This window comes from Microtus oregoni, unplaced genomic scaffold, assembly GCF_018167655.1.
Source record: "Microtus oregoni isolate MIOR12 unplaced genomic scaffold, Mior012 000013F_ref0000133, whole genome shotgun sequence".
In the NCBI taxonomy this organism is placed as follows: domain Eukaryota; kingdom Metazoa; phylum Chordata; class Mammalia; order Rodentia; family Cricetidae; genus Microtus; species Microtus oregoni.
The window spans coordinates 34,902,847-34,928,513 of record NW_024543072.1 but is presented as its reverse complement, the minus strand read 5'-3'; the positions used below and the strand labels follow the sequence as shown (position 1 = coordinate 34,928,513).

Below are 25,667 nucleotides of genomic sequence, written 5' to 3'. Positions count from 1 at the left end.
TTGCAGGGAGGGGGGCGCTAGGAAGATAGCTCACTCAGTAAAATGCTTGGCACCTGAGTCTGATCCCTAGAACCTGTGTTTAAAACTGCAGTACTAGCAGGAGGCTGTAATCCCAGCACTGGGGAGGCAAAGGCAGGTGGGTTCCTGGGTGTCCCAAGAGAGCCTAGCTTATCAGTGAGTTGCGAGACCATGAGAGAGCCTGTTTATGGTCCTACAGAGGAATATCACCTGAGATTGTCCTCCGTCCTCCACACACTAACAAAACTGTCACCCAAGTCTAGTTAGGATAGCTGGATCTCTGTGTGCCAGCCCAATACTGCTCCCTCTTCTTACAGAGTCAAAGTGATCGTCGTCCCTAGTAGACATGTACAAGGTAACCTGTAGCCTCAAAACATCTGGAATCTTAATCCAGAGATTTAAGAAGTGATTTATTTAGAGACCTGAGTGACATTTGGGACAAGTAAGTGAGTAGATAAATAGTGGGGAGAGAAAGTATTGAGTGTGAGTCTCTTCCAGTCTTCTCTTATTCATTCAGGAAGAAATTGTATTGTTAATTTGAGGAGGAAATGACCATCATGTTTGGGAAAATGGGATATAGGCTATCCAAGATCCCATCTACAATTAGACTTGGCTGAATGATCACAGAGTGGATGAGAATGCCAGCAAGAACTCAGGGCTAAAGAAACTGCACAGAAGGTGAGTCAGGAAAGTACCTGTGTTGATGGCAGATTTCACGTGCTGGTGGAAGTGACTCAATTCTACCCTCCAGGAAAAGGGAACAAAAGGACCAAGAGAATCCCGTTCTTTCCGCCTTTCAACTCAGTCTTAGCATGCTGAGTTTCTTTACATGACTTAGTAGCTGCAATTCACTCATGCCCACATTCTTTACTAGGAAGGCAGAGGCTTTCTGTGTTGCACCGACCTTCCTTTAGCATCTACACAGCTCTGCTATGTCTCACTAGACAGAACCTGCGACAGCCCACGCGCAGATGGAGAGATCATTTGGTCTTAGGCTATATTATGCTGAAGGCGAACAAGCATGGAGACATCAGCGATGTCGGAGCTAGTAACCCTAGAGTGTGCACTGTCGCCTTTTCCTCCTCTTCCTCCTTTCTTCTCCCCTCCTATCATTTCTTTTTTTTAAAAAGATTTATTTATTTATTATATATACAACATTCTGCTTCCATGTATGCCCACACGTCAGAGGAGGGTGCCAGATCTCAGTACAGATGGTTGTGAACCACCATGTGGTTGCTGGGAATTGAACTCAGGACCTCTGGAAGAGCAGCCAGTGCTCTTAACCGCTGAGCCATCTCTCCAGCCCCCCCTCCTATCATTTCTCTTCTTTCCTCCACTCCCTTCCACTCTTCTTTGGTCTTGAGGACCAAAGAAATTCCTTCTAATTTTATTTTTGCACTGAATTGATCCCAGGCTTTCCATCTGAAACCTTAAGTCTTAAAGCCTGAATCACCATGATTTCTGACAACTTCACGAGTAGTTGAAAAAAAAAAAATTACCTTCCCAGGTAGCGTGGCCAATCATGATGGCCTGGATGCAGCAAGTCACTACCGGAAAAGTTCTGGCTCAGCCACAAACTCCTCTCCTTTTGCCCCGCCCCTTTAATAATCGTACTTGTCTGAAGCCAGAGTTGGCCATTTTGGATCCGGGCGGAAATGAACTCCACTCAGGCCGGCTAAAACCCCAAACATTAAACTAGGACACCTGTGCAATCAAGGTTAAAAACACACGCAGACGGGTTTCTTTGCAGCCAGAGTAGGCTGCTGAGAGCAGGCGCGCGGGGCAGGCTTCCCCGGCGCCCAGCCCTGAAGATGACACAGGCCCGAGCATCACCTGCGCGGCCGCTCTAGCTCGGTTCCGGGTTCGCGCACCTCGGTGGTGGCGTCGGAGGAATTGGAGGCCGGTCTGTTGACCAGTTTCCGGGCCCTGGTGGTGCGGTCTGAGCCCGGTGCTCGGGAGACTGTGGGTGGAGAGGCCTAGGCCTGCGCGTCGGAGCCAGCCGCCAGCCTTCTCCCTCCGCCCGCAGGTAACCGGGAGCCTAGCGGCCAGGGCGGCGGGGCAGGGCGGGAGCGGGGTCGCCGCTCGCGGAGAGCGCTGGGGCGGCCGGTTGAGCGCCGCCTGCTCCGGCGTGTTCGGGGTGCCCTCTCCCTGGCTTTTCGGGTGTTCCCCCGCTCGGTGGAGAGCAGAGCAGCCGGGCCTGGAGTCTAGCAGGAAGGTCGCGCGGTGCAGGGTCCCAGACAGCGCCAGGCCCCCAGGGGTTTCTTGCGTAGAATAAAAATGACGCTTTTCTCCCAAAGTCATTTTTTTTTTTTTTGGCAGAAATTGGGGATCATAGTTACCGCTGGTTTGAGGGACTCGTGTGTATCCTGAGCTGAGGTCAGGCAGGGTACTTTTAGACAGCAGAGACATGATCACCTAGCACTGTGGTTTGAGTTCTTGACCGGAACGGCCATGGCTGAAACCCATCAAAGCACAGGGCTGCTAGGTTTATCACCCAAGAGCTAAGTGCCAGCGGATAAGGCATAGTCTCAGGATTCTCGGAATGGTGTAAGCTTTGGCACTTTGAAGCTAAGGAAACGGGAGCCAAGAGAATCTCTACTGATTGTTGGGAGAACTGACATAATTCTCTCAGAGGACACAGGTTTTATGGTTGAGTCTAGATGTTGCCCAGTGAATTAGGCAAGGGTGCTTCCCAGCCACAGGTGGTCCCTTCTGAAGCTTCACCTGAAGCAAAGAAAGAAGGTTGGAGGAAAATAGGTAAACGAGGTTTTTTTTTTTTTTTTTTTTTTTTTATAAAGAGAGCTATGGTGAATATTCACATCCGAGGAGACTGTCAACTCACCGTTTCACTGTAGAAAGCAGAAGTGTATTCTGTAATTTGTCTGTGCCATATTAGAATAGTCTTTTCTACCTTCAGGTGGCTTTCCGTTTCAAATGTATGTGGCACTATTTCATATTTTCCTCCACACTCGCGAAACCACGAAAGAATATTTGGAGCTCGGAGTGTTATTTGTGCCTTGCATTCCAGTACGTTCTCAGTTTTAAAAGTACTGGTTATGTCAATAGCGCCCCTGCCCCTACCGTGGTGGGAAGACCCAATGGCCACGTTAGGGTGTTGTCAAATCCAGTCCTCAGTACCTTTCCCTGCTGCACTGGGCATAGAGCTCTGCTCTTCGGTTGGTGTCAGTAGACAGCTCTCCGTGGCCAAGCTTTCAGGACAGCAGTACAAGGCATTCCATTTCCAGTAGAAGCGGAGTCATCCCTTTTTTAAAGTGATTTTTTTTTTTTTAGGGTCATAGGCAATACACTGCTGTGAAAAATGAGCAGCTTTAGGATCTTTCTAATCCTTTTGGAAACCTCAAGTTATTATCACGTGTGTACTTAGAATACTGAATTAAAGGTTAATAGATATTCTAAAGCCTGGTATTCCAACAAGGGCCTGTTTTACTATTGAGAATGAATAAATTAAATGTCCATTGTCCTTGCCTTGGATAGCATAGCTCAGGAACCTTGAGGACTAACAATGAAACTCAGGCTCATGACTTCCTGCCAGGCAGACACTCACCTTGTAGTTCCTCCTTCTGTTTTTCTTTTATTGTTTGCTGATCTTGAAAAGTTTTGTTTTGGAATGAGCCAAGAATGCAGGCCAGCTCCACCTTCTTTTCAAAGTAACCCTTCCCTAACTCATGCCTGTGGTGTTTCAAGCAGGGGTTAGAGTGGAAATAGCGGTTGGTCTCAAAGAGCGTAGGCCAGTCAGAAAAGCTACGAACTCTAAGAGAGTTAGTGAAAAAACTATCAGAAACTAGCTCGTCATCCTCCAGACCTGAGACAGGTCTGAGATGGGGGTGCTGAGGGTGTGTGTCTGGCCCTTCCCCCAGCCTGAGCTTGTTATGCCACTACCACTCACTGCCTCGGTGCAACCAAGTTTTTGCTCCCCCTTGCCTTCCTACAACATAGCTCCAGTTCCACCTCCTGCTGCCCCGTCTCCACCCTCTGGTCCCCCCCAGCTTCAGATGTGCTACTAGTGATGGAGAAAAGCCTTGCCCAGTTCTGGTGAGTCTGCGCCTTTGTTCCGGTTGTGGACACTGAAGACAGTCTTCGAGTTGACTGCTCTTTGACCTGAAGCAAGTCATTAACTTTGACCAGGCGCCTGAGGAAGACCCTCACTGAGCAAGCACTATGCATCCCCAGATAAATGGAGTTGCTTTTCTCCATTTCTGCATGAACTGTTTTTATCTGTTGTTCCAGTCAAAAGTGGGTGTTTCTTATAACTGAGGCTGTTGAATATTTTAATATTGTTCTTAATGTCACTTCTTTTTATTTATATTTTGAAATTAGACCTTAATTATATCATTCCCCTCTTTCCCTTTTCTCCTGCATACACACACACACACACACACACACACACACACACACACACACACACACATATGATGTCAGGGTTGACCACTTGCTATTGGACTTGCAGTTGGGCACTCTTCCCTTTGGAAGAACACTTCTGATTCCCAGCATTCCCCAGTTGCTGTAGTTCTTTGGCTGGGGTTGGGGGAGCTTTCATCCTTTCATGTTAGCATGTCCATTGGGGTCCTCGTTGTTCAGGTCTTAGTTAGACAGGCATGTTAATGAGACTGGATGGTATCACCTCTTTGGCTTTCTAATAGATACAATACCACAGCAAACTTCCTGTTCCTCTGGCTTTTACAAGCCCTCTCTTCCTCAATTTTCCCTGAGCCTAAGAAAGATAAATTGCTAGGGACATAAGAGCTCAGTGCGTTTGCTAAACAGCGAAGTTAGTTCTTACCTACAGACAGTCTTAGATTTTCTGTAGCTTTTTCCCTAGTGCATTTTGGGTTCCTTGCGAAGTGTACACATCCATACATGTTTTAAATTCTATGGCAGGCTTCTTTTTTAAGCATCATTACATAGATAACAAATTATTCCTTGGCTCTTCAAGTGGAAGGAAAATCTAAGTCAAGAGAGATTTGTGTCGTGACTATTAGATTTGTATTTATACAAAGACTATTTTTGGGAGATGAGGGGTTCAAGACAGGGTTTCTTTGTGAACTCTATCCTAGAACTCACTTTGTAGACCAGACTGGCCTTGAACTCAGAGACCAACCTGACTGCCTCCCAAGTGTTGAGATTAAAGGTATGCACCACCACCACCGTCTAAGACTGTTTATTTTTAACTGCAAAGTTTTACAAGCCTTTATAAAATTTGTGTGTGATTGGGTTTGCGGAAGGAAGTACCTGTGACTGTGTGGTGGCACACATTTTCTCTGGAGTTGTTAGTTGTTAATTAACAAGCATTCCTGATAACTTGCTGTTCGTTGACCATTTGTGATATCAAATGAAGCTGTCATCACTGCAGAAATGACGTAAGTTTGAATGGACATTTCGGTGTGAGCTGGAGAGCCAGCTTGGCTTATATTGCAGATATGTAATGTTTTCTCCTATGTTTTAGACCTGCTTGATCTGAGGAGGAACTGCCCCACTGCAGAAGGGATGGGATCAGAGAACAGTGCTTTAAAGAGCTATACACTGAAAGAGTCGCCGTTCACCTTGCCCTCTGGACTTGCTGTTTATCCCGCCACACTGCAAGATGGGAAATGTGCCTCCGTGTTTGTATATAAGAGAGAAAATGAAGACAAGGTTAACAAAGCCGCCAAGGTACTGTAATGGGGTTATCTTCATAGGGTTTTTTATTGTTTCCTCTCCAGTGACCTTCCTAAAGATGGAGGGAGGTGTGGTCACAAGCAGTGGTATTTTATTATCAGTGTCCCATAAAAAGTTGTTCTGCCCCTAACACACCATCCCCACAGCCAAAGAGCGTCACACAACTCATTGTGATAGTTTTTATCACAGGGCTTTTAAGGAGAATGGTAGGTGGGTGACTTCACATGGCTGACCTAAGAGATGGGATTAATCTAGTTTAACAAAAATGCTGTTTATTGATGTGCTCATTAGTGTGTTGATGTATTGAAAATATAGTATTTTAGGAATTTTATGTTATCTCTCTTGCCCCGAAACATTGTAATGTCACAGCATTTTAAAAAGAATTTTATTTGTATTCTTTTGTGTTACCTGCTGAGCCGTCTCTCCAGCCCTTGCCCCGACATTTTTAATTTGTGTGTTAGATTGGCTGTCACAGACAGAGTGTTTAGTCTGCCTTTGGTTCTTGGTGAGAGACCTTACAGGGTCGCTGACTTCTGGAGGTATCCATTTTAGCCCCTTAGTTGAGAGTGTCACTGCAGTCGGCTTGCTGTGTGATTCAGTGTCAGGGACGGTGACAAAGAAATGAGGCCTAGGCTGGTGGCTCAGTCGTGCAGTACTCCCGTGGCGTGGCTGAGCAGGTGGGTCTGTCCTCCAAAAAAGAAAAAAAACAGGTAAAAAAGAAAAGGAAAACTAGCACCGAAAAAGAAAGAATGAGCCCACCTTGGAAGAATATCTCTAATAAAATAACCTGTTTTCTTAAAGAAAGCAGTGCTGTGTACTGGCAGTTCCTTGGATAACCAACTTTCGCATATTTTCTAACTCATCATCAGGGAGTTTCTAGAGAAAAACACAGTTGTGTTCCTGAGTTCCTTCTGCAGTGTTTCTGTATAGGACTGGGAAGTTTTCCATTTGAACTGATAGCTGTTTTGTTGGAATCGTGGTCTGTGTCACTATGAGTTCCTTTTTAAGAGTCCATAGATGGAGAACATAATTCCATAAGCTGCTTACGTGCTTTATTTCTTTAATGGCTATAAAGATTATGTTAGCAATATTGGTATTTCATTGCTCACACTCATTAGTTGTTTGATGTTATGTCTTAGATTAAACACAGAATTGGCAGTTTTGACATCTTCCTGTGGGAAAGGACACAGTTTTCTTTGTGTGTGTGCGCCTGCCCACACCCTGGGAGTGCTACATGCTGGGTAAAAATTGTTGGGAGCAGTGAGACCCCAGATCCTGATTTGAGTGCCTACAGCTGCTCTGAGCACGAGACCTTCAGGAGTTCCTGATGGCAGGAGAGTGGTTTCTGGTGGGTTTGGCTGGGGCGTGGCTATCTCTATATAATCTGCCCCTGAACACAATAAAGGGGGCATTCTTGGGGAATTCAAGGAGGACTCGTGTCGCTGTCTCTCTGTCTGTGTGTGTCTGTGTATTTTAACCTCCAGCCCCCTTGCCCGAAGCTCGTGAACTGGGTGCCAGCGCACAGAGCGCAGACACAGGGGCACGGTGCGCGGCAAAAAATCATATTTTTGTTTCTTTTCCACCCCATCTAGGTATTGTTAATGATTTTTATTGTGACTTTACAAAAGATGAGACGTCAGACTTTATACTCTTAGGTGCAGTTAGCATTTAACGTGTTCATTGACTTGCTCTGTTAGAGTGTGTGTTGTCTTCTATGACTTAAAGTGACTGTAGCCAGTGAGGCACTTATGCTTACAATCTTTCTACTTCCTGCTATCCCTAAGACTATTAATTACTACCTTTTGTAGCATATGGGCCCTGAAGTAAAAATAACACAGCTCATACTTTTTGTAAAAGAAAAAAATCCCAAAGATCTGCTTTTGGAGATGAAGACTTTTTGTGCTGAAAGAATTTTAAAGCTTAGAGTAAAGAGTTCTCCGCCGTCGTCTCTAGATTCCCTGTTAAGTCCTGGCTGAAACTTTGCAGCTAGCCCCTCCCTGTTTCTTCAGTCACACTGAGAAATCTGGGACGACAACAAAATGCTAAGGAGTTGGTGTTACCAGGATGTCTTCGAGTCTGAAGAACTGGCCATGGCACTTAAGAAGTATATGGCATGACATGTTGCTTTAGGGATGTCATGCCCTAGATACACAAGTACTAAAGCAACTGCAGTTAGCAGCCGCCTCTAGGGTGGGTTCCTGGTCCTACCTCTGAGAGATTCAGTTATTACTAGGAAACAATTCTATTCTTTCTCTACTACAAATTAAAACTAACAACCATACTATACTGTTGGCCTTTGGAAGAAGAAATGCAGCCATTTGGTTTGTCACAGAACAGTATAAATGGTAGCAATGTCTGTTAGACCACATTTTATCTTAAATGCATCAACTGTAACTAAGAGCATAGTCTTCTCACAGGGTCTCAAGTTCAGTTGTAGCCTACAGTCTGTAAGAAGTGAAACAGTCTAAGAATGTGGTTACTGTGGTTTGCTGCAGTCCAGATGCAGATAGGCTTCATGGGAATCACGAGCTTCTAGAAGTGGTCCCAAAGTCCACTGGACTCCAGCACAGCTGCACAGCTGTTCTCCAGCTGCTCTCTCTGGCATTCTCAAGTGCACATGTCCTTCATGGTGGAGTGTACCCCAAACCAATAACTGCCCAGACTTACTGTCTGAACTCTGCCCTGCATTTCCACCTGTCTGCCCGATACCTGAGCCTGGGTGCTCCACTGGGGCCCACTGTCTCCAGAGTTTATATTTTTAGTAATTATGCTTTTTATGCCCCTGTTCTCCCCTTTTTGGGGAACCTCATTACCTGTATTAGACCTTTTGTTATTGTCACACAGGTTCCTCTGGTGCTAATCATTAAAACAAGCAACTTTTTTTATTCCTTGGATTGGTTAATAGCTTCAGATTTCCTCACTCTATGCTATGGCATATTCATATGGTTAATGAATTCCTACCTTGAGTTTTTAATTTCTAATAATTTCCCATTAAAAATGGATCACATTCTCAGGCTGAATATATTTTGAATTCCCTTTTGAATATTTTAATGTTGCGTGGCAGAGATTATTGATTCTGCCACCAATTTAACCTTCCTTAGGTTCAGACCTCAAGTTCCCATGAATAGTAGTTCAAATTCCTTCCTCCGGTTAGGTCTTTCCCTGTGCCTGCTTGCTGACTCCAGAGTTTGAAGATTTATAGCTGTGCAGAAAATGGGGCCTTTCCTTCGCCAGCTCTCCACCCTTTGGGACAGTGGTCTCGTGCTCTGCCCTCCCTAGGTTCCTTTCTGAGTCTAGCCTGAGAGATACGGAGATTTTTGGTGCAGTTTGGTACCCTTGCTACCCTACTCCGTGCCTGAGGCCTGCTGTTAGTGTGTGATTCATGACAGGAGGAGAGCTGAGCTTCATTTTCACAGCTGCTGGACTCTGCTCCATAATCTGGGCACTTTGCAGAGTTCTTGGCCGTTTCTGGCATTTCATTCCAATTGCATGGCAATGATAGTTGGAGGGCGTGAGAGCTCCAGGGACTTATGAGGGAATAGGAAGTCTCTGTAGAATTATTTAAGCATTGGTAAATTGAATAAATTTATTAAACTTAGAACAGGTTATAGATTCTTTTTTTGTCCTTGAAGTCTGGGAGAGCATAGGGAAGTTAAAGGACTTTCAACAAAAAGCATGCCTTTATTACAGTGCGTATGAAACTGTAAGTAATGTGGCTTGAGTCATTAACTTCATCAACTCTCTGTTTGTATTTTAAAGCACTTAAAGACCCTTCGTCACCCTTGCTTGCTAAGATTTTTATCTTGTACTGTGGAAGCAGATGGCATTCATCTTGTCACTGAGAGAGTGCAGCCTCTGGAAGTGGCTTTGGAAACCCTGTCTCCTGCAGAAGTCTGTGCTGGAATCTATGACATATTGCTGGCTCTTATCTTCCTTCATGACAGAGTAAGTGGACTGACTGATGGGGACTGAAGTGACCTCTGCGTGGTGGTACTTAGAGACCGATACAGAGAGAAACTGAGCCAGGGTGGAAGGAACAAGGGATCCTGCAGATGCTTTGTGGACTCAGCAGCTACTTGTCTGTCTCTGAGCAGTTATTTTTTTGTTGTTGTTGTTGTTTTTTTTTTTCGAGACAGGGTTTCTCTGTGGCTTTGGAGCCTGTCCTGGAACTAGCTCTGTAGACCAGGCTGGTCTCGAACTCACAGAGATCCGCCTGCCTCTGCCTCCCGAGTGCTGGGATTAAAGGCGCCACCACCGCCCGGCCCCTGAGCAGTTATTTACACAGTTTTCTTTCCTTCTGCTGTCTCCTTGTTGTTTAAGTCTTTATCTAAACATGGCCAGTCAGGACTGGCTAAGAGAAAGGGCAGCCAGCCGTTGCTATGGACCAAAGCCCCTCTTTGTTTTCAGAAGCTCTGCTCCACTTTAGATTTCAAAGAAAGAAATAGCCATTTTTTCAGAAGAAATGGGTGGGTGAATCTAGTGAGGAGACAGCCCCATGGTTGGCTAGTAAGCTTGGCTCTGGTGATTTCTGGGATAGATGTCGGGTCTGTGCTCACTTCTGGTCTGTTTGTTGTCACTGTTCTGAGCTGTCACTGTATGGTGTCCATTCTGAAGCATTATATCTTTGGCAGTCTGCAGAGATGGGACGGCAGCAGCGCAGGCTACACATGCTGGCCACAGGCATCTCAGCATCTTAAAGCTGTTTGTCATGTGCAGTTTATAATTTCTTAGAATTTCAGCATCTGTTGAGGTTCACAGGACAGCAAGAACTGTTAATGCTTCATTGGGGAGGAATGTCTTTTTTGTTGATGAAAATCTATAATAGAAAAGCAGCAGGATTAGAAGGCGTGTTAACCCTCTGTCCCATCCTTGGATCAAATCTTCCTCTGAGACAACTGTGGTGCTCAGTGCATTCATTATTCCAGAGAAATTTTGTGTGAATGCCAAGCAAATATTTTATGTTTATTTTCCTATTTTTCTCAATGGAAGCATATTATACTGTTAAAAACCTTCCTTTACTATATATCAGAGTCTTCTGTATAAAATGTGTACACATTGGATCTTGTGAGTAGAATATCTAGTGTACTTTTTGTGTCCTGGAATGGATGATTTCTGGCTTGAAAAAGAAATTTAACTACTCAAACCCTGGTCTCATTTTCTCCTTCCTCATATTTATTTGAGTGTACTATTTTTTTTTTTTTTATAGTTTTAGACTAGAGTCTTCTGTGGCGGGTGGTGGTTCTTGACATTCCATTCCCCCTCTTCTGGTGGGATGTTGTTAATGCCTACTGACTGCCAGGCTTTCGGGTGGAGTGGTCTGGGTTCATGACAGCCTACAGGCAAGAGAGACTTTAAAGGGAAAGGGACATAATCTGCGGGAGCCCCTGTACCTTTTATTTAAGGTACTGAAGCAGCTGATCCAGGCCGTGGAGACTTGTGGATGTTTAAGGACGTGTGTGGCTCCTAATTCCCAAGGAATGGGAGTGATGCTGTCTGTGCATAGGATTTTGGTGTCTTTACGACCTTCCTGCCAGGTGGGGGCGCTAGGCAGAGCCTTTCCTTTCTTAGCTGCGTCTGGTTTGTTCATTTAAGCACAGCTCCATTGGTTATGCTGCGGGTGCCAAAGACCACATCGCACTGTGTGTGGTGACTAGTATTTAATTGTTTAAAACCTTCAGGTTTTGGGGTGTCAGTCTTGTTCCTTTTCTGTTTGTCTCTTTCCCAGGGACATCTGACACACAACAATGTCTGCTTGTCTTCTATTTTTGTGAGTGAAGACGGGCACTGGAAGCTCGGAGGCATGGAAACTGTGTGCAGAGTTCCTGAGGCCACAGCAGAGGTGAGTCAGTGATGGTGATGCGGGGTGGGTTTTGCGCCCCGGCAGTGTTCTTAACTGTTAGGATTGTAGATTTGAAGAGCTGAACTCTGTGTTAAAGCTCATGTTCAGAAAATTGTAGTGTTTATTGCTCAGAAGTTCTGAGGTTCGTGTATCCCGTATCATTTAGTATGTAAGGAGCCCAAGACTGAGAGGTAAATGGTTTATTCAACATTGAAGCCAGCTGCCCGCCTCTCTGTTCCCATAGCTACTTTGTGCCTCATTATGACGCTCAGTGCTAAGGTTGGCTTTTTGTGTTTCTTGTGTCCCGGCAGTTGCATGTCGGACTTTGTATCTCCTCCTGCGATAGCAGCTGCTGTTACGAGGCCAGGAGTGTTCACTGGACATTGTCTAAGCTGCCCCGTGTCAGGACACTATATTGTGTGGAGTTGTGGGTGAAGTTGTTGTTGCCATGGAACTTGCTATACATTCACCCCTAGTAGACAAGCTGCTCTATTCTCTGTTCTGTTTCTTTCACCTTTTGCATGTGGTTCCTGACTCACTTTTTCTAAAAGAAATAAAAAAATCACTCCATAATGTCAGAGGATGTCAGATTCCCTGTACCTGGAGTTATAGGCAGTTGTGAGTCACTTTACGTGGGTGCTGGGAACTGGCTTCAGGTCCTCCAAAAGATGGGGACACTCTCGCTTTGATGTGTTGGTTCAGTCTATCTTGGGCCGTTTCTACCCTTAGACCTTCATGAGTGGTGCTGTGTTCTGAGGCTGCCAGTTCTGTAAATCCCCTCTCCTTACCACTGTCTCTGTTGCACACTTTCTTCTCTGAACTCACCTCCGATCTGACTAGTCTGTAGTCCATAGCATGAATTCTTTGCCATGGGGCACACAGCTCCTCACAGTACCTGCCCATTCCACCTCAGCTCTGTTTAGCACCTACAGCCCCACACTCCTGAGCTGTTGCTTACACGGGGAGCAGCTCAGATGCTTCCCTGTTTTCTGATGTGGTTCTGCTGCCGAACCGCCTTCTTCCTCCTGTTGGCCTCCTAGAAAATGGAAACACAGATCGAGCCTAAGTCCATCTGAATCCTTCCTCATCTGAAAGAATTAAAATCACTACTGTGGGCTTCGTGGTGCTCGGCACATCTATTAGAACTGCTAGCTTCTCTCCAGGTTGTAAGCACTGGCTGGGGACAGGAGATCCTGTCCATTCATCTCATAGTCCTTGTGCCAGAAATGGCATTTTGGAAATGTAAGCTTTTCAGAAATAATCTTTGGATAGGTGAATAGGTGTGCCTATTCAGTGGGTGTTGTTTTTATCTGTACAGCCCATATGAGCCTCACATATGGCTTGTGACATATGGTCTGAGCCTTAATGTCTTGTGACAGCAAAACTTATGATTCCCATGTTATAATAGGTGGTAAATTTTTGTTGTGTGCTAACCCCCCCTCCACCCCCCCACCAAAAAAAGGATCTCACTATGCCTTCCAGGCTGGCCTTGAGCTTATATGCTCAAGTAACCTTGCTTCAGCTTCCTTACTAGTGGCCACTATAGGCATGGGCCATATCTGACCAAAGCATCTTTCAGCTATTCTGTCTGTCTGTGGGAAAGTGGGTAGTTAGGCCTCTGATGACAAGCCCAACGGAAGAACAGCTGCCACTGATGCTTCCTGCGCCCATACTGTGCTGGGGACCACAGTCACATCAAATTAGGAAGGCTGGACATTCAAAAGTGGGGTGTGAGGCACTGATCAAAAGGTTTCCTGGCTCCTGTTTCCACTGCTTGTTTCTTTTTTAAATTGAACTAAGATTAAGTTACCAAATATGAGTTATTTTTCTTAATTTATTTCTTTGTCTAGTTTCTCAGGAGTATCCAGTCAGTAAGAGACCCAGCGTCTATTCCTCCTGAGGAGATGGTGAGTAGATGCCGTTTGTGAAACTAAGTCAGCCTCTGCTGTGCAACAGTGGAAAACTAAGACCCTCACCATTTCCTCTGCCCAGTTTACTAAATCAGAGGTGTCTCATGATGACCTTGAAAATGCTTGAGATTAATCTTACTATCACAGTTAGACCAGCTTATGGACTGTGTTTGTATAAAGATGGAGATGCCCCAGTGTGGCGAGAGCATCATATCTATTTCAGGAGAAGTTGTTGTACTCTGCTAGAGGCCGTGATTCTGGGGGAAGCAGTGGCCTCATCCTTCCTCTGCATCATCCCAGCCACACGTCTTCCTAGCTGCTCACAGCTGGAACTCCTGGGCATGTGCAAGAGGGGTTGTTAATACCGTGGTGAGGAAAGGACCATTTACTAGTCTAGAAGGTGAGCCTTTTACACAGTTTTTACAAGCCCTAAATAAAGCACCAACCTCCAGAGACAATGTGCTCTACAGGAAATGCAAGCCCAACTGTAAGCTAGAGACCTAAGATTTGCGATCGCAGGTTAACCAAATCTGTGTATATGCATAGACTAGGGATTTTTTTTAAAACTGATGATTTGTGGATTTTAAGTCAGTTCATCAGCATTTTGAAAATATCACTGGGCATGCCAAGTAAAAGAAAAAACATTGTTCTATGAACTTTTGTTTTCATTGTATGTGTATAGTATAGTATTTTTAACCCTGGGTTGCAGTAAAGCACAATTCAGAAAGCCACAGATAAGTATTTTCTCTTTTTTCATATATGATATTTTTAAATCTTTGATAAGCTTCTTCATCAACTAATAGGTCAAAAATTTTTTCATTATTGAGAGAGACCTACGATTTTAATTGACATACAATTGTACCAATTTGTCACATACTGTGTACTAACAATTCTTAAAACCTGTGGAGTGTGATACCATCAAGTTAGAATTGAGTATAATAAATGCAAACATGGGAGAATGTTGGAGACAGCTTATACAGCAGGTCCTCTCGTTCTAATAGTCTTCCTGCATTTAGTCTCCAGAATTTGCAGCCCTTCCCGAGTCCCATGGCCATGCCCGAGATGCCTATTCCTTCGGAACTCTGGTGGACAGCTTGCTCCCCATCTTGAATGAGCAGGGTGAGTTGGAGCTGTATGGCCACATGCATAGACTAAGTAGGAAAGCACCTGACCCGCTCCGTGTGAACTCCAAGGACTACAGTCTTTAGTGTAGTGGGGAACCTGCTGCTCACCACACTGTTTACTTAGGACAGATAGCAGCACCAAAAAGGGGAGAAGCTCGGGGTTCCATAAAGATGAATAATAAAAAAGAATTTTAAGTAGGAAGCATTTTGAACAGTGGCTGTCCCCATCATATGTGACTCTTCAGAGTTTATTATTGAGTTCTCCTGTGGCTAATAAATGCCCTTAGTGACTGAGATGTAATGGCCTACTTCTGCTAAAATTTACTCAGTGTTTTTTCCTGTGTGTCCTCCTAAAGCCCATCTACTTAAAGACAGTTCTCTGTTCCCTTCTGTGTTCTCTAATGGCATGCTCGGCAGCCTGTGTCACTCCCCTGGGGTGGACTCTAGGACATTAATTCTGCACCTGTGAAGGTTACTGAGGTGTGTGCCACATTAGGTCCTTTTTAGTGGCCTATCTCACTCTGCTGACACTTCCCCAGTGCCAGTATAGCTCCTGCCATGATGTGCAGTGTTCTGGTATTAGAACGCTCTGGCTATCAACTTGAATATTTGCGAATTAAAGCCTAAGGCTCTAAGGCATTGTTGTTATGCACCTATAAATGTGGCAAATGTGTACAAGAGTTGGAAATACAGGCATTCAGTCAGCACCGTGTTGAGAAGGAGCTGCCCAAGAAAGATCTTCAAACCTGCCCCCTTTTGAACCACCATTTTGTACATGGTGGGTTAAAATGAGGAAATGGGGGAATGCAGAAGGGAGGCACCTGCAGCCGTGTGCTGTGCTGGCAGGGCAGCGCTGTGCACCTGCTGCAGATCTGGCCTGCACGACGCCAGTCATGCAGCAACAGCGGGGCTCTGTGTGCTTGGGCTTTTGCAGGTTGGTTTTTGCTCTCGTCAGTCTCCAGCTAGAGAGGTCCGGAAAGAGGGAGAAGGCACTGGAACTAACTTAGCTCTGGATTTCAGTTTCAGCGGGTGTTCTCTCCAGCTTCCTACAGACCTTGCACTCAGCTCTACTGAATCCCACGCCGACCTGTCGACCAGCGCTCAGCACCCTACTGTCCCATGACTTCTTCAGGTGAGGCTTCGGGTGACGTGATGGAGAGAGACTGGCTGCCTCTCAGGCTCCCATCACAGAAAGTTTTAGGAATTCTTAGCTGTCATGAAGGAATTTTATCCACATTCACTATTATAAGTGATTTTGATTATAAGGAAACTAATCTGTGTGGAATAGTTTACAGTTACATGTTAATTGATAAACGTGGCCTCTGTCTGCTGCCACTGCATTACTAGTTCTCTAGTACGTGTTGGGAGGGGGCAAGTTGTGTTTCTTCAGCAGTAGACTGTTTCCTTTGTCCCAGAACATGTAGAAGTCAGTTAGAAGGAAGGACACAGTGTAAATACTTTCCTGGGTTCACAGATGGTATTGAATTGTCAAGAGTACTTTAATTATATGGTCTTTCACTTCTCTAACCACAGACCTTGTGCCCAGGTTAGTTCCATGTTTATGAATTTTATTAGCAAACCTAACTTTTTGTGTTGTACTCAGAGAGCTTGGCAGGAAGCAGAGAAAAAGACAGCTGTGCTGCTCCTGAGATGAGCCACCTCTAGAGAGGCACATTTTGGGGTTGCTACTGAATTAGTGCCTGTAGTTATCAGGAGTACAGTTGCCATTTATGGTTTTAACTTTTTCCAGTGTAGCAGATTACGGCCTCCATTTAGTTCCTAAATTGATAAATACAATTGTATATATTTACATGTACAAGTCTTTCAACAATTATTATTATAAACATGTATTTTCTTGTGTTTGCAGATGATTCTTAGAAATCCTCTATTTTTCATGATATAAAATCTCTACAAAGATAATTCACTGTAGTAAATTGTCACCACTATGTGTAATACAAGTTCTCTAAGAAATGTGTATTAATATAGAGGGGAAAAAAAAACGAAAGAGCACTCCAACCCACACTTGACACATCCACTGTGGTGAGGAGTCAATGTCGGAGGCCACAGGATGAAGCAGGTCAGCACCCATCCCTGAGGCAGCTGAGTCAGTGTCATTCGATTCAAGACACTGTGCTTAGGTTCTGCTGCAGAGGATTGGGCAGACACTGATGACGGGTTCAGGATGCACAGGTCCACTTAGGTTTGACATGAATCTTTAAAGTCTAAAAAATCGAAACTCTGAGACAAATTTCATAACCTAGAAATATCAAAGGGAGAAACAGATTGTGATAGACACATAAAATAAATGTAGATAGTCTATTATTTCAGTCCATGAAGTATAAACAAGTTGTCCTTATAAGAAGCTAAAGTTTATGAACACATACTCATACATTTCTAGACCATATATGGTACCATTTACAGTGAGACACGAACACATGAACTAGGAAAGCTCACAGGCACACATATTCCTGGTGCTGCATACAGCGCTGCAGGTGTTGCCCTGGAACAGCACGCGATATGAATCAGCTCCAGAAAAGTGGAAAAATGGCTGATGCAGTACAAAGAGGTTTTCTGAGTTTCTTGTGTATTTTCCATTGTGTTTTAACTCATGCACCATAGAAAAGTATGTTAGTAGACTGTTTTCATTAAAGCATCTGGTCAACAAAAGGCTAATGGGAATTAAGTTTTGGAGAAGTCAGAGTCACGTGACTTTCTCTGCGGAAGAAGTCATGGAAGTCAGTGCCCTGGTGATGAGTTGTCCAAGGGTCACATGGAGATGTTAACATGAGAAGGGAGGTAGTAACTGTGCATGCCTTGTCGGCTGCCAAGCTTGTGTGCTTAACTGCCATGCAATAGCTCCCGTATGGTAAGTTGTGAGCCATGCTCTTTTGGAACAGATTACAGGTTTGGGACCATCTGTGGATTCCTTAGAAACTGACCTTGCCTGAGCACAAAAGTCAGAAAAGTGAGAAAATGCTTGTGACTCCTACAGAAATTCCACTTCCCAAAGGAGAGACTTGGGAATCAGCAGCTTCTTTGAAATGTTTATGCCATTTCCCAGAACAGTCCAGTGCCAGTGTCCTGTGTCAGTGGAAAGTTGGGGGAAGTATGCTTGCTACTGAAGCCTAAAGTACACTAGCATGCGCGTCTCCATTTATAGCCTCTGGCAGATGTTTCTGGAATTATGAAGACATTAGGCTTTTCTAGGTTTGCTCCATTACATAAATCTCATCAGCTACTTTGAATCTTTCATATGACATAGAGAACATTTCTTCATTGAAAATGGTGGTATGGTCTGTGATAATAACATCAATACTTAACATGCCTTTAATCTATTATCCTATTTTATTGCCCTGCATTTAGGAATGATTTTCTAGAAGTTGTGAATTTCTTGAGAAGTTTGACATTAAAAAGTGAAGATGAAAAAACTGAATTTTTCAAGTAAGTTTAGAAAAAACTTAGGTTTGCTAACTTGAATTAAACCTGTGTTAAGCATGTTGGTGATGTAGGTAGGGGTGGATCAGACTTCTGACTTCATAGTGGTTACTGAACTTTGCTACATGCCCAGGATAGATTGTACAGGTAATGCAGGCATAGCTAGACTGGTAACTTAAGTGTGAAGATGGGTGCAAGTCTTGCTTTGCTGGGAAGGAGGTCTCAGGACAGAGAAACAGGAGTGAACACACAAAGGCTGTGATTTGTGTAGCAAATGGCAAGCTCTTGAATCCTGCTGGAGGGCAAATTTCAAAACAAGAACAGGTAAGAGGTGGTCCTCGTAGACGATATTTGTAGGTAGTAGACTTCTTGCATTGAAACCACTGAGGGGATGAAGGCGTCCGTGAGATAGCTAGATCTCTCTTTACTGAGCATTCCGTTCATGGGGGCAGGCTTAGACACGGGAGGATTGGTTAGTATGTATTGTTCAGTCAGCGGGTAAGAGGTTGGTGTAGGGGTACTATGGACCAGTGAAGGAGACACTGAGGTATGAAAGAAAAGTTAAAGCTGAGGGGAAGAGCCAGTGAGGGAGTGGAGGGAACACTTGGAATTGAGGCTGGAGACTGAGCAACTGGCGGGAGACGCGGCGGTAGAGCAGTGGCCCAGGAAGGCCGTGTATTAACACTAAGTGTGTAACAAGCAAAAGTCAAAGAACAAATAGCCAGAGGTAGATGGATGAGTAGCACAGCGAGCAGAGAACAGAGGTCACATGACCAGACTGGGGACTAACCATCTCTTTCCTGTTAGATTTCTGCTGGACAGAGTGAGCTGCTTGTCAGAAGAATTAATAGCTTCAAGATTGGTGCCTCTTCTGCTTAACCAGTTAGTGTTTGCTGAGCCAGTGGCTGTTAAGAGTTTTCTTCCATATCTCCTTGGCCCTAAGAAAGGTGAATTTTTTTTCCCAGTGTTATTAGTTATGAAGGAGTTTGGCAATTATTAGTTCATTTTTTTGAATGGAGTAATATTGCAGTATTCTAAAGTTAATGTTTGCCTCTAAAGGCACAGAAGAGCTACTCCTCCCTAATATGATAGCTTGAACTCTGACTCGGGTACCAAAGCCCACGGGTAAATATGGAATATCTTTATGGAACATCCTACATCGTAAGTGGTTACATACACACACACACAGGCACACACAAATGCAACATGGTATGTATATGGACCTTTAATGGATAAGACATACGCTCTCAGGTATCTTTTCAGTCATCCTTAGACCAGTGCTTCCTAAGTTACTGAAAGCAACCCATGTTGTATTTTTAGTAAAAAGGTTGAAAATCTCCAAGACCATTTTTTATTTCTTGGAACTGTGGGTTTCAAAGCAATTGCTTTGAAACTTTATAAGATTTGTAAGACTATAGTCTTGGATGGTAACACATCAGGTTAAAGAACTTATTTTTAATATGCTAAAGAATTTAGAGTTAGGTTAAATCCTGCTTTAAGAATTCATTTGTTTGTTTATCGAGATAGGGTTTCTCTGTATAACCTTGGCTGTCCTATAACTCACTTTATTGACCTGTCCTCCTGCCTCTGCCTCCCAACTGCTGGGACTAAAGGCCTGCACCACCACTGCCTGACTCATTCTCTTAAATTTAAAAAGAAAATTAATTTTATGTATATGAGTGTTTTACTTATATGTATGTGTATTACATATAAGCCTGGTCCCCATGGAAGATACAAGAGGGTACTGGATCCCCTGAAACTGGAGTTAGGAATTATTGTAAGCCGCTTTGAGTGCTGGAACCTGAACCTGAGTCCTCTGCAAAGCCATTGTTCTTAACTAACAAGCCATCTCTCCTGCCCCCGAGTTCATTGCCTTAAATGGTGTCATTCCAACAGATACTATGGGTAGTTAATTTCAATTTAGAATTGCATTTTTTTTCTGGGTTGAACATATTTAGTCTTGAATGTTCCCTTACAGCTCTCCATCCTCACTTGATTTGAGGGAGAACCCATGAATCATCTCAGTGTTCTTTAAAGATGAGTTTTGCCCCACCCACTAACCAGGGCCAGACAGGATGCAGCAGCACTTGAGACAGTAAAGCCTTTAAGTAATTTTGAATCCACATAAGAAATCCCTTTAGCTTGGGGCTTAAAATTCTAGACAGATAGATAAAATATGTGTAAAATTCTGGACTCAGTTGACGACCCTTTCCCCTGAATGACTTGTCTGTACCTTCTGATGCCGGGTAGAGAACGCACCAGGAGAGACTCCGTGCTTGCTCTCGCCAGCACTCTTCCAGTCACGGGTGGTCCCTGTGCTGCTCCAGTTGTTCGAGGTCCACGAGGAGCATGTGCGGATGGTATTACTGTCCCACATCGAAGCCTACGTGGAGCACTTCACGCAGGAACAGCTGAAGAAAGTCATCTTGCCACAGGTTAGGACCACGCTGGCAGTGGGAAGATGAGAGTGCACAAGACTGCTGCCACCTTAGGAAATGAAAGGAGGGAAGAAGGTTTTCAGATAATAGTTCAAAGCCTTGAGACAGTGATTGAGTTTAAAAGTTACTAGGATATAAAAAGGTGAAATTATATTTTCATTCCAGTCTTCTTGACCAGTCAATTAACATAAGATGTTTAGTCTTAGTCTGTGAGCAGCTATGATTCTGTTTGCTCATCTTGTAGGTAGATGGATAAGACAAAAACAAGCCTAAGCAGACCGGTCCATGGCCCTTCACTAGCATTTGTGCAATAATTACATTATGATAATTACCACAGAGAACATGAGATTGTTAGCAGTGATTGCCAACCATAGGGAATGTTTATCCACCATAGGGAATGTTAGGATTTGCTTGCCCAAGGTTTGTAATCATTTTTTTATGCCATAAAAAATTATCAGAACTGGCTGTGGCGGTGCATGCCGTGTAGACTTCGGGAGTTCAAGGCTAGCCTGATCGACGTATTGAGTTCCAGGATAGCTAGGGCTGTTACACAGGGAAACCCTGTATTCCTCCCCCCCCCCAAAAAAAAACCCACAATGGCACGGATCAAAATAACAAAAATATACTGAAGCACTGGAAAACGAAAGTGGGAAATCAAGGTGCAGCTGCTTGCTTCTAAGGGCCTGCAGATTATAAGCCTTGATGCTCCCAGAAATGATACTTAGTTTACGTATCTTGTTGGGCAGCTGTATCAGGCAGTCCACACCCATTTTCATGGAGCCTTTGCTCTGGGGCTGGCTCATAATTTGCTTATTTGGGAGTGGGGTTGGCAATCCGTGATGGACTGGAAGGACAAAACATTGTTTCTTTCCCATAGTAAGTTGAACTGCTGAGGAATGTCTACGAAAATATTACTTATTTAAAGCATTATGGCTGCAGGCCAATTGCTCTTCTCCAGGAGGCAGAGGTAGTGGCTGTCTGCACTCATGACCAATTTTGCTCCTAGGTACTACTGGGCCTTCGTGACACCAGCCATTCCATTGTGGCAGTTACTCTTCGTAGCCTGGCGGTGCTGGTATCTCTACTTGGACCAGAAGTGGTTGTGGGTGGAGAAAGAACCAAGATCTTTAAGCGTAGTGCTCCAAGTTTTACCAAAACTAGTGACCTTTCCCCTGAAGGTAAGATTCAACTTTATTTTAGTAAGTTTTTATTATTCTATGATACAGGTTTTATTTTGAGGTAAATGGTCAAGCATGAGGATAGTTCAGTTTCCCTTTTCAGACTCTCATACTGGGTACAAAGTGACCTTTAATGGTTCAGTAAAATTCCTTTTTTAAACCCACAAAGGGATACAGAAACTACACACTCAATATATGTGGATTTTATAGGATTATATTTAATAATGCTGTGCCCAGCTCTATAGCTTATTTTCATGTATTGTATATTAAAGATGTGTTTCGAGGTCAATACAGAAAAAACTCACTTTTACACCTATTTCACTGAATCCAATTCAGTGATTTATAGCCATAGCTGTTGTATCCACTGCTAGATTTTTAACCAGTATATAATCTGTAGTACCATAAATATCCTTGGGGATGCAACGTTATTATATGGAGTTCCACTGCCATAGGATAAGTCAGTCTCAGAAGGAAACTTTATGGGTTAGAGGATATATTTGAATTTTAGTAAGGACTATTAAAGACCATTGTTCTTTTTAACGCTAGATCCTTAAGTTCTTTTGATTTTGTTGGATAAAAGCTATTTTGAGTACTTCAGGAAATCTTTGATTTTGGTTTGTTCCCACTCTATTCTATGTGGGAGGCAGCACAAGAACTTTATATCAACAATGTCATTGCCTTTTTGTTAATTTGTATGACCTTGAATATGACCATGATTTCATTACAAAATTCTGGTCTCTCTAATGCAGTTCTTTGGCTTGTAGTGCTAGGCCCTGAGGGCTGAGGGTGAAGAAGAGAGAGGTGCTAGAGAGAGCTGAAGCCTTATTATGACAGTTGACTCCCCTTACCCTAGCTTTAAGGTAGGGGAAATATTCAGTGTAATTTTACTAAATCTTTCTGATCAATATCCAATCTTGAATATATGCTTTCTGGTAAACTGTTAAAGACAGCTGCTTTCCTCATTCAAGGTCGGATATCCATAGCATAACTTATTTTAATTATTTTCAGCATTATAATTTTGTGGTATTGTTATTAATATTGTTCACTCTGTACTCTTATACTAGCCTTTTATTCTTAAAAGAGTCAGAATCAAGGGCTTAGATTGCTACCAAAATGATTTTAAGAACTATAACTTACCAAGGTTTCCTAAAAATTTTATCTATGTTATGCTTCATAGTTCTGTCCCATCCCCACCATGTTCAGTAGACACAACCTGTCTTATGTACCAAAAATAAAGAGTTGTAAAGATGTTAATAAAGACGTAGCGGAAAATGTTTTGCAAATAAGTATGAGGAAGTGGTAGCTGAGTAAACCTAGATTTCTTAGCACCTTGATAGCATTTAAGAAAATGTGTTTCAGACTTATTTGGGGGCTGGAAAGATGGCTCAGCAGTTCAAAGAACAAACTAGAACTACTCTTGTAGGAAACCCAAGTTTGGTCCCTAGCACTGGCTTCTAACTCCAGGTCCAGGAAATCCAGTGCTTCTAGCCTCTGTACTCACCTGTGTATACCCACACACAGACAAACACATAATTAAAAGTGAGTCTTTGAAAAATAAAGTGGATTGGAGAGATGGCTCAGGAATTAAAAGCACCTGCAGTAAAAGGCTAATACCCCAAGTTCAATTTTGGGAACTCAGATAAAATAGAACCAACTACGTGGCAGTCCTTTGCCTCCACACCTGCACTGTGGCATTCACCACCCAGAATGTGGGAAAGACCCCGCAGTAAAAAATTTTTAAAACAACTTACTTGAGCATCCATTTTTAGATACAATTACTAGGTAAGACTGCATCTGTATTATTTAGAGACTTATGCCAATGAGTGTGAGAATATTCAGTCAAAGATCTAATGATGAGCTAATTGTGGCATAGTATGTTTGCTTCCTTTGAGTTTAAGTGTATTTGGATATTTTTAAGTAATTAGACTTTATGCTTGCTTGCTCTTAACATTTTATGAGACTAATTCTTGGATATCCCATAGGTGATCAGTTTTCTCACTCTATTAAATTCCCTATGAATGGAATCTCAGATGTGAAAATCAACTCAGAGGACAATGGAAACCTCCCAGCAGGTTCTAGTAAGCCTGAGGAGTGGCCTGACTGGAGTGAGCCTGAGGAGTCCGAGCAAACTGCCAGTGTTCAGATGCGGCCCCACGAGCCTTGTGCAGAGTCCCAGCACAGGAATCTGAAGGCAGAGGAGTGCTGGGATGACTGTGAGTCTAGTTCTGGTACCCAAGTAGACACAGTGGCTGCCGCCTCTGCTGCCACGCCTGTTACCTCAGGAGAGCAGAAGCCCACTGCAGCAAGGCTTCCTCCCACTCAGCACTCTGCGCCTTTGAAATGCAGCCCTTCCTCAAAGACCAGTCACACACAGCATGGGGACGTTAGACCACCAGAAGCGTCCCAAGAAAGACCCCTTAAAGTTCGGTCACAACTTGGTTTAGGAGAAGAGTTCACCATACAAGTAAAAAAGAAGCCAGTACAAGATCCTGAGTTGGACTGGTTTGCAGATATGATCCCAGATATTAAACCTTCAGGTACTTTCCTTATTTTGCCTGAACTGAGGACAGAAGTGATGGTCCCTGACAAGGACGACGTCTCCACAGTGATGCAGTTTTCCTCAAAATTTGCTGCAACAGAACTGACTGAGGTAAGTTCATTCTTTGAACCAAATGTGCTAATCAGGGTTTCCCTTGAAGGTCCTAGTTAACAATAAACAAGTATTTTTCTCAATGAAGGTATCATACATAGCTAATTAAAATGATCAAATTAAACCTAGAATCAATAAAACCAGTTCCTATAAATGATTTCTTTTCATGGTTATTGAAAAAAAAAACAACACTTATCCCTCAGTGTTGATATGACAGCTATTGTCATGTACGAAGTTTATAGTTCAAAACTGTTTAATCACATTGCCAAACTAAAATCTTGGGGTTGGAGATGGCTCTGTGGTTAACAGTACTGGCTATTCTTTTAAAGGACCCAGGTTTGAGTCCCAGCACCCTTAGAATGCCTCACAACTGTCTGTAACTCCAGTTCCAGGAGATTCAGGTGCTCTCTGACCTTTACAGGCACCAGGCACACACGTGGTGCATAAAAATGCATACGCACGAGACACCATACACATCAAATTTAAAAGAAACCTCCATTTGTGTTATACCATGCGTAGGTCTACCTCCTGTACAAGTAACTCCTTGACTTAGGAATCTGACCAGTTTTACTGGATGTGGCATGTAGCATTACAACCAATGCAATCTCGCTTTAGCTTTTGGTTGGGAGGCGTCGGTCTCTTCTGGTATTATAAACAAATGGGTCATTTTTAAATGCTCGGGGTATATAGTTTGTCTCAGATAGTCGGTGTGTTCTGTTGCAGGGAGAGGCAGAAGGCTGGGAAGAAGAAGAGCTGACCTGGGAAGATAACAACTGGTGACAATGAGGGAGAGCTTAAACTTCAGGAAGAATTCTAAAAGAAGTAATACCTCAAAGCAAGCTGCATGGATGTTAAACCCCAAAGCAGCCTGAGTTCCCCAAACCAGAAGCTCTTTTTGCAGTCTGTGCCAACTAACTCAAGCATGAGACCAACTTCGAGTTGCTGACTAAGCCGTGAGTGGCAGAAGGCTCTCAGTTCCAGATTCTAGGAAGAGCCTGTGTGCACTTGATCGAGGCCAGTTCCATGAAAAGTAAGTAGCTAAAGTGCTTTTTCCAGGAAAATTCTGGAAATAAAGAAAATAAAAAAACTCAAGCCGGTAAGCTTAATTTTGTGCCATTCCTTTAAAAGAGTAAGCTCTACTATGAAATAATGACTTACTGAAAAAAAAAAAGTCTAGCTGTAAATTCTAACTTCAAACTGCTAAGGTTCCTTAAGCAACTTATTTGTTTACAGTTTATCATCTGAGTAAAAGAAAGGTCCCTCCTTTGGACCTACCTAGGCAGTTACTGTTTCACGTGTATTACACTGTACCAAAGTTCTCAATGAGAAACATCCCCCATCTTGTTCTGTGTCAAATAAAGACTATTTTCACATTTATAAAAGTTTTTATATGTGCAAT

At 43.5% G+C, this 25,667-nt stretch overlaps 1 protein-coding gene across 2 annotated transcripts; it reads left to right on the top strand.

Moving 5' to 3' along the window:
- The first annotated feature begins 1,771 nt into the window (after positions 1–1,771).
- On the top strand, positions 1,772–25,666 carry Scyl3 (SCY1 like pseudokinase 3). 2 transcript variants are annotated; one of them, XM_041662707.1, is made up of 13 exons: positions 1,772–2,044; positions 5,483–5,688; positions 9,454–9,639; positions 11,420–11,533; positions 13,384–13,440; positions 14,460–14,562; positions 15,588–15,699; positions 17,931–18,008; positions 18,810–18,949; positions 20,253–20,437; positions 21,447–21,618; positions 23,601–24,268; positions 24,992–25,666. In XM_041662707.1, the coding sequence occupies exons 2-13, from the start codon at positions 5,524–5,526 to the stop codon at positions 25,046–25,048; spliced, it is 2,037 nt and encodes a 678-aa protein (XP_041518641.1). In that variant the 5' UTR covers positions 1,772–2,044; positions 5,483–5,523; the 3' UTR covers positions 25,049–25,666. The 2 variants fall into 2 exon arrangements, with proteins under 2 accessions (XP_041518641.1, XP_041518642.1); XM_041662708.1 differs by lacking the exon at positions 1,772–2,044 and having other exon boundaries at positions 5,669–5,688; positions 9,515–9,639.
- Position 25,667: the final 1 nt, after the last annotated feature.

Excerpts from the sequence above, each read along its gene's own strand:
- Scyl3 (XM_041662707.1), top strand. The coding sequence starts at position 5,524 with ATGGGATCAGAGAACAGTGCTTTAAAGAGCTATACACTGAAAGAGTCG. Across the intron at positions 13,441-14,459 it reads CTATTCCTCCTGAGGAGATG|TCTCCAGAATTTGCAGCCCT; the intron begins GTGAGTAGATGC and ends TCCTGCATTTAG. Across the intron at positions 24,269-24,991 it reads CTGCAACAGAACTGACTGAG|GGAGAGGCAGAAGGCTGGGA; the intron begins GTAAGTTCATTC and ends GTTCTGTTGCAG.